Here is a 7062-nt window from a genome sequence, read left to right on the forward strand (position 1 = left end):
CCTGTATAGAGACCTGTATATATAAGTGTTGTTGGAGATTTGGTTTATTTTTGTTTATTTTAACCCCATGGTCATATGGTTGCTTTATTATTTGTATATATTTTTAATTTCCCAATTAATGTAAAATGAAACATTATTTTAATGTCATGTTAGCAAGAGCTAGGGACTGTTCGCATATAGTATCTAAATGCATGTGGAAAGTGTGAGGCATGTTGCTCAATTCACCATTGTCAACTCGCTTTGCGCTCACGCTCCCATGGCAATTGTCATTGTTAGGCAACCATTAACCGTTTTCTCAGAGGATGACAAACAGACAAACCATTGCTGTAGCTTTGATACAAGATTTAGTTATGGAAAAAATAAAAAGCACTGCAGTGTTTTGGTTCTCAGAGTTTGTCTGAGGTAATTAGTCTACCGTTCTTACTAAAATATACAAAAAGTATGAAGATGATTGGTTAGTTATAGTCACATTATTAGAGGTGTGCTCACATTGTTGTGTTTGCAAGTCTGTGTGTGTGTCTGTTGCCCCGTATACTCTCTCTCTCTCTCTCTCTCTCTCTCTCTCTTTCCCTTTCCTCTCCCACTTTTTCCCTCGTCACAGGTCCCACCCTAATTACATCGACGACGTCACTGGGGATTGGCTGGAGTGATGAAAGGTCTCTTTTAATAAGTGGAACGGTTGAGTAGAGTGGAGAGGCAGTTGGTTGGCATATAGTTCATACCTGCCAACACTCTCGTTTTTCCCGGGAGTCTCCTGTATTTCAGACCCATCTCCCACCACCCTCCCATTTTGTTATTTCTCCCGGAAAACTCACGTTATTTCAACCATACCCACCCTTCTTTCCCCACTACCCCGGTCCTAAGCATTTTGATACGGACTGTGAAATCCTCGGGTCCCCAACATTGTTATGGAATCCAATTGCAGTGGTGGCCCGAAACATGCTTCAACAGGTTACTAACACCACAGTGCACAGTACACAGTTCTCAACAGTGTTATTCAGACACCTCACCCCCGAACCTATATAAAAATATATAAACGGACCCGAGTCTAAGTGAATTTTATTTGTCAAGTGTATTATTTGTTACGTCTTTGACCCTAGACCAGGGTCGTAACAACATTCTGAGGTGAGATGTTTTCAACTACTGCAAGTGTACGTTGAAAACACGAGCATGCTGTGTCTCTATTTGCGCACACACCTCCATTGGAAATAACGAACTTGTGTGGGAAAAAGGTGTGATTTGTGAACAGCCCCTTACTCTCAGAACTGAAAATATAAAAACAACAAGAAAAAGTTTAATCAGGATGTTAAAATACACAAAAAAACAAACTCGTTTCTCAGATCTCAGTGAACACTGCTGACTCAAAACAGGAAGAAGTGTTCGTCACTTTTTAGGGTCCTCGTCACATTTCCATAGTGGTGTGCACTATTTGCAGCCTGCTTCTCTATTTGCATTTATTGTGAAAATTTGTGTGTATGTGTGTTGTTAAATTGATAGAGGTTTTTTCTTAACTTGCAGCACATTTGAGCTTTCTCAGTCACCAAAGAAAAGCATTTTGCAACACTTGGGAGATTCTTCCATCTGATAAAAAAACCTAAATCTGAGTTGTGGTTGTAATTTGGCTTTTATTAAGTAAGCTTAATCAAAGATTATCAAGCTTGTTCATGCTGAATATAAATTTAATAAAATTAATCACTTTTAAGATCGAAGCACATTCATACATAGACACTTGAACCAAAATTTAAAACCGCAGACTAATTTGATTTTCTGATTTAAGATATTGATCATTCACTGGGGTCCATGTTTATGTTAGTTATCAAAAGATTATATAAACTTACTACTGAGCTTAATGAACTACTAACTAGCTGCGTATTAACAGTAAGGTAGTAGTTGGGTTTAGGTATTGGGTAGGAATAAAGATCATAAAGTATAAGATAAGCCTAAAAAACATCCTTAAGTGTTCCTTAAGGCTTCGTATAAGTAAATTTTGAAAAATATGTAACACACTTGAACAAAACTATGATGATATTGATCATTTTAATCACAACATTACAGTCATTATTGGCAAACAAAGCAACAAAAATTGCTTAAGTCAGCATATTTGACCAATCTCTAACTTTGCTCGAATCTCAGATGAAATGAGTAATTTGACCTCCCTCTTTAAAACAAAAACTCAGTAAATACACATCCATGTTATTTAAAAATAGATTTTTATCATTATCAGTATTAAACTTCAAATTTTAAAAGTTTAGCCATGGATATTTACAAAATTTAGTTGATTTGACTCAGTTATTTCACTTGCTATGTAGCAAAAGCATATATCTGAGTCAAATCAACAAATCAAAGTGTTCATTTCATATGTATGCTAAAAAAATGCTAGAAATTAAGGGTGTGAGTGTTTCCTCAATGAACTGATACTGTTGTGCAAGTGCACCTGCCTATGAGCGCGGTTACACAAGCATTATATGTTTATTCAGTCTATGTTTGCCTTTAGTCATTCCAACATTTTATCTAGGTCTAGTTCACCATTACCAAAGCACACCATGCTGGAAAGGATTTGTTCCCACAGAGGATTTAAGTCCAACAGAACAGCGAGGGTGACTAAATCCACATGTCCACACTCAACAAGTTGCCTGAAGTTGCGATAGGCTATACATGTTCTGTAAGTTTTAGTTCTGCTTATATCGTATAATAACAAATGGTGTATGTGTAAATATTATATAGAAATATATTAACAATGTAGCTGTAGCTTTGCAAAGTGTTGAAAGAATGTTTTTAAAGAAACAACAGTTTTTTTTTTTTGTTTTTGCCGTTGAAGGTAAAATTGTTATTCAGGCCTGGTGGTTCAGGACAATTAAACCAAACAAGTCCATTAAAATAGCTTTAAATTCTTGAATTAAAATGTGAAAATAAAAACTGGTTTGAAATTGCTTTTGTTGCGAGTTCAATGAGTTGATATATTTTGGTCATAGTGTCAAAAGTGTCTTTTCTAATGTTTCCTTTTTCATATATTTTGGACAATATGTCTTTAATATTGTGTTTATGAAGCATATATTTAAGTTTTTATAGCAGTCAGCTTTTGAAGTGAATCAGAAAGAAAAGAATGATTGTTGGTCAGTAACTTTAGGTAAATGAATAAAGGTTTTGATCCACTTCAAATGCTGAGTAATACTATTTGCTATTTTATAATACATTCATTTATTTATTCATTCATTCATCCATATATCCATTTGTTTATTTATTTGCGATTAATCTGTTTAAAATGTGGTCCTTTTAAACATATATTAATACCTTTATGAATAAAAAAAAAATCATAGCTAGACACTTTCATGTTCCACTTTGGTGTGCCAAAAATGTAAATATCAATAGTAATGTATTATTTTTTACCCATGTAAGTACCTAGGAGGTCTGCAATTGTGGGAAAATATTTTAGTTCATCTTGAGAGCTTCCTCAATTTACTTAAATTGCTTTACTTAAAAGAAAATGTTACATCTTTGTGATTTTTTTTACACTCCTAGAAAATAATAGTAATTATAAATTAAGTATAGGCTACAAACTACAAAACCATTGAAGATGTAGCTATGTATTCAGATGATAATGTGCATCATCCCCCTACACAATAATAAGTACATTTTCGGTACTATATACCTTTAAAGGGACAGATTTCACAATATACTCCCAGTTGATTTACATGTATTGATGTCTTTCTTCTGCTGAACGCAAAACACTATGGACTGAAGAATGTTAGGGTGGAAAAGTATTTGACATCCACAGTAGGAACAAAAATATTATGGAAGCCAATATGGCTGTTTTCTCCAACATTCTTCAATATATACAGCCAAAATTAGTCCAAGGTACTCGAAAAAAGTGTAGGAAAAAATATTAAAAACCAAAATTATATATTATATATAAGCCTTTATTATTATTATTATTATTATTATTATTATTATTATTATTATTATTATTATTACTAGTATTATATCTAAAAGCTTTTTAATATTTTTACCACTTTTTGAGTGCCTTGGTGACTGATTTTTGCTGTTTATTCCGATGAATCTCTTACCCAAAGACACGGACACATAATAGCTACCCCTGAGCACTTTTTGTTTGATTTTGGATTTTTATTCTTCAACATATCTTCATTTGTGTCCAAAAAAAAAAAGAAGAAACTCAAAAGGATTTGAAACAAGTGGAGGACGAGTAAATGAAATTTAATAATATAAAATGATTACTTTAAGGATAAAATAGGTTGAAGCGTTTAAAAAAGTACCACCAAAGTTCTAAATTTTTCTGAAAACCTCAAATAAATAAAGCTACATTCATTGGGAATATTCAAAGTTTATGTTTGTGTTTTTCACGATAGCCTTAATCAGTTAAGTCCCTGAAAGCCTTTTTTTACACTAACAACAACACTGACATGTTTATGTGCGACGATTATGAGCCATATAATCCATAATCCGCGTTTATCCTCCAACGACGTCCACAAAAGCAAGTGTAAATAACAGCGTGTTGTGTGGAGAAAAAACTCGTACCTGTACCACTCGAGTCCCTTCTCATAGTTGCGGTCAAAAAAGTGCGGCTCCGCTCCCACGGCGCGGATATCAGGATGCAGGCGCAGAAACTCGAGCAGCGCGCGCGTCCCTCCCTTCTTCACCCCGATTATTATCGCTTGGGGCAACTTTTTGCTCTCGGAGTCGTTCAGGACACCTGCTATCCCCGATTCCTCCTCGTCATAAGCAGCATCGCCCTTGTTTTCCTCCCAGCCGTCTCCTCTGCTGTCGGCATCGCTCTCGTTGTTCAGCAGGTCCCTGGACTGACTTTTGAGAAGCATCTCCGGGTCTTGTCTTTGGGGCGCTCTCCTATTGCTTCTCTCGTCCATCATGAAGGTCGGCGTGGTGGAGCAGTAGCCCACGCAGCAGTACAGCATGTAGACCCATAGCGAGAGCATGATGCAGAACATAAAAAGTTTGTTTTTCACCGGCTGAGGAGAGTGAAAGTGCGCGCTATATTCCATAGGGCTCTCCTGTGCACAGTATCCAATGAAACATATTGCCAAAGTTAATTGTTCCTCCGCAGAAGTCCCTGAAACGTGCAGGCATCTCCGCGGGACTCGGAAGAAGAGGGCATGGGTCCCCGGAAAATGTATTCATTTCATTTTGTTTTCTGGACTGTGCCGGAGTCGGAGACGTCTTCTTTGCGCATCACTCCATCGCCTCCCTCTGGTTCACTTGTCATCTGAGTGAACCACGGGCCATAAGCGGTATTTAAAGTAGAGGGGCGTGTGATTGGCAGCGTGATTGACCAATGAGAGCACAGAGTTAAGTCCTGAAGCATTTCTTTAAATTCTTTGATTTACATTTTATCAAAACTCTAAAAAAAAAAAACGGATTTAGTTTTGAAAATGTATGTAACTGCATGCATATAGCTGTTAAAAAGCTGTTGAGCATTTGTACTCATCAAAGAGAAGAGATGCAATGTGGGCCAAAATTGAGGAATGTCACTAAACAATTCACCAGCTCTTGTTAGAATACATATGAGGAGAATAAAAAAGGTGTATTAATTACATCATAATCAGCTGACACCTTGCTATATGATCACAAACGATTGACAATTATGAGTGGTTTGAATTGTTTAAAAGTTTAGAGACAGTAAGATTTATATATGCATGGACAGTTGAAGTCAGAATTATTAGCCCTCCTGAATTATTAGCCCCCCTGTTTATTTTTTTCCCCAATTTCTGTTTAAGTTTTTTTTTTCAACACATTACCAAACATTATAGTTTTAATTACTCATTTCTAATAACTGATTTATTTGATCTTTGCCATGATGACAGTAAATAATATTTGACTAGATATTTTTCAAGACACTTCTATACAGCTTAAAGTGATATTTAAAGGCTTAACTAGTTTAATTAGGGTAACTAGGCAGTTTAGGGTAGTTAGGCAAATTATTGTATAACCATGTTTTTTTCTGTAGACTATCGGAAAAAAAAAAGCTTAAAGGGGCTAATAATTTTGATCTTAAAATGGCTTTTAAAAAATCAAAAAACTGCTTTTATTTTAGCCGAAATAAAACAATTAAGACTTTCTCCAGAAGAAAAAGACATAGTGTGAAAATTGTTTGTTAAAGTATTCCTTCCTCTTTTAAACATCATTTGGGAAATATTTAAAAAGGAAAAAAGGGGGGCTAATAATTCTGACTTCAACTGTATGTATTCTTTTATTTTTATTCTATGTTTATTTTTGTTCAATATTTACATTACTATTATTAATTAAATAATTTATTTGATGACCAGACAGGGCTACATTTATTTGGTCAGAAATACAATAAAACATTTACAATTTGAAGTATTACTGCATTTGAATATCGGATTTTATTTAAAACTGTAAACCTGAATGCAAAACTGAATTTCCAGCAACATTACTCCAGACATCAGTTATACTTCAGAAATAATTATCATGTGTTTAATTACGTCTCATTTAATATTTATCAGTGGTTTACATTTAAACTGCATTTTCTTAAATTAAAAAAATCCCAAAAAACTTCGGAATTGAAAACTATTATAATTGTCTTTTATGATCAGATTAACCTATTCTTCATGAAAAATCTATTCTTATTTCATAAAAAAACATAAAGATGAAACATATAAAACCAATGTTAAACAAGACACTGTGCAGTAACCTTATATTCACTGATGTATGCAAATACACATACAGTACAATTTTATTTTAACACTAAAATTTGTTTGCAATGCGTAAAGAAACATGGACCCATGCTAACTAAACATGGAAAATATTAAACTTATCTCACTTATGCAAGTTGTAATATTATTTAATATGGCTGAAATATTTCTGCAATATCAATTCAAATTTATAATGACTTTTTTAGAGTCAGATCAGGTGAAAACAAAAATGCACTGTATATATATTTGGCAACACCTTATTTTAAGTTACAGTTCACATTACTATCAAACTATTAACTACGACCATTAGCTCAAAGCTGCAAAATATCTGCTTATTAATAGTCAGTGGAGTAGTTGTGGTTTAGGTTCTGGGTAAGAT

The 7062-nt window shown here is 34.3% G+C and overlaps 1 protein-coding gene across 1 annotated transcript in view; it reads right to left on the reverse strand.

Annotated features, from left to right (window-relative positions):
* The window catches only part of hs3st3b1a (heparan sulfate (glucosamine) 3-O-sulfotransferase 3B1a), a 28345-nt gene extending 23138 nt beyond the window's left edge, over positions 1–5207 (reverse strand). Inside the window, exon 1 of the mRNA XM_056452412.1 lies at positions 4534–5207. Within this exon, the coding sequence (XP_056308387.1) occupies positions 4534–5015 (482 nt within the window). The 5' untranslated portion in view covers positions 5016–5207. The remainder of the gene's footprint in view (positions 1–4533) is intronic.
* Positions 5208–7062: the final 1855 nt, after the last annotated feature.

Source organism: Danio aesculapii, chromosome 3, assembly GCF_903798145.1.
Source record: "Danio aesculapii chromosome 3, fDanAes4.1, whole genome shotgun sequence".
Lineage (NCBI taxonomy): Eukaryota > Metazoa > Chordata > Actinopteri > Cypriniformes > Danionidae > Danio > Danio aesculapii.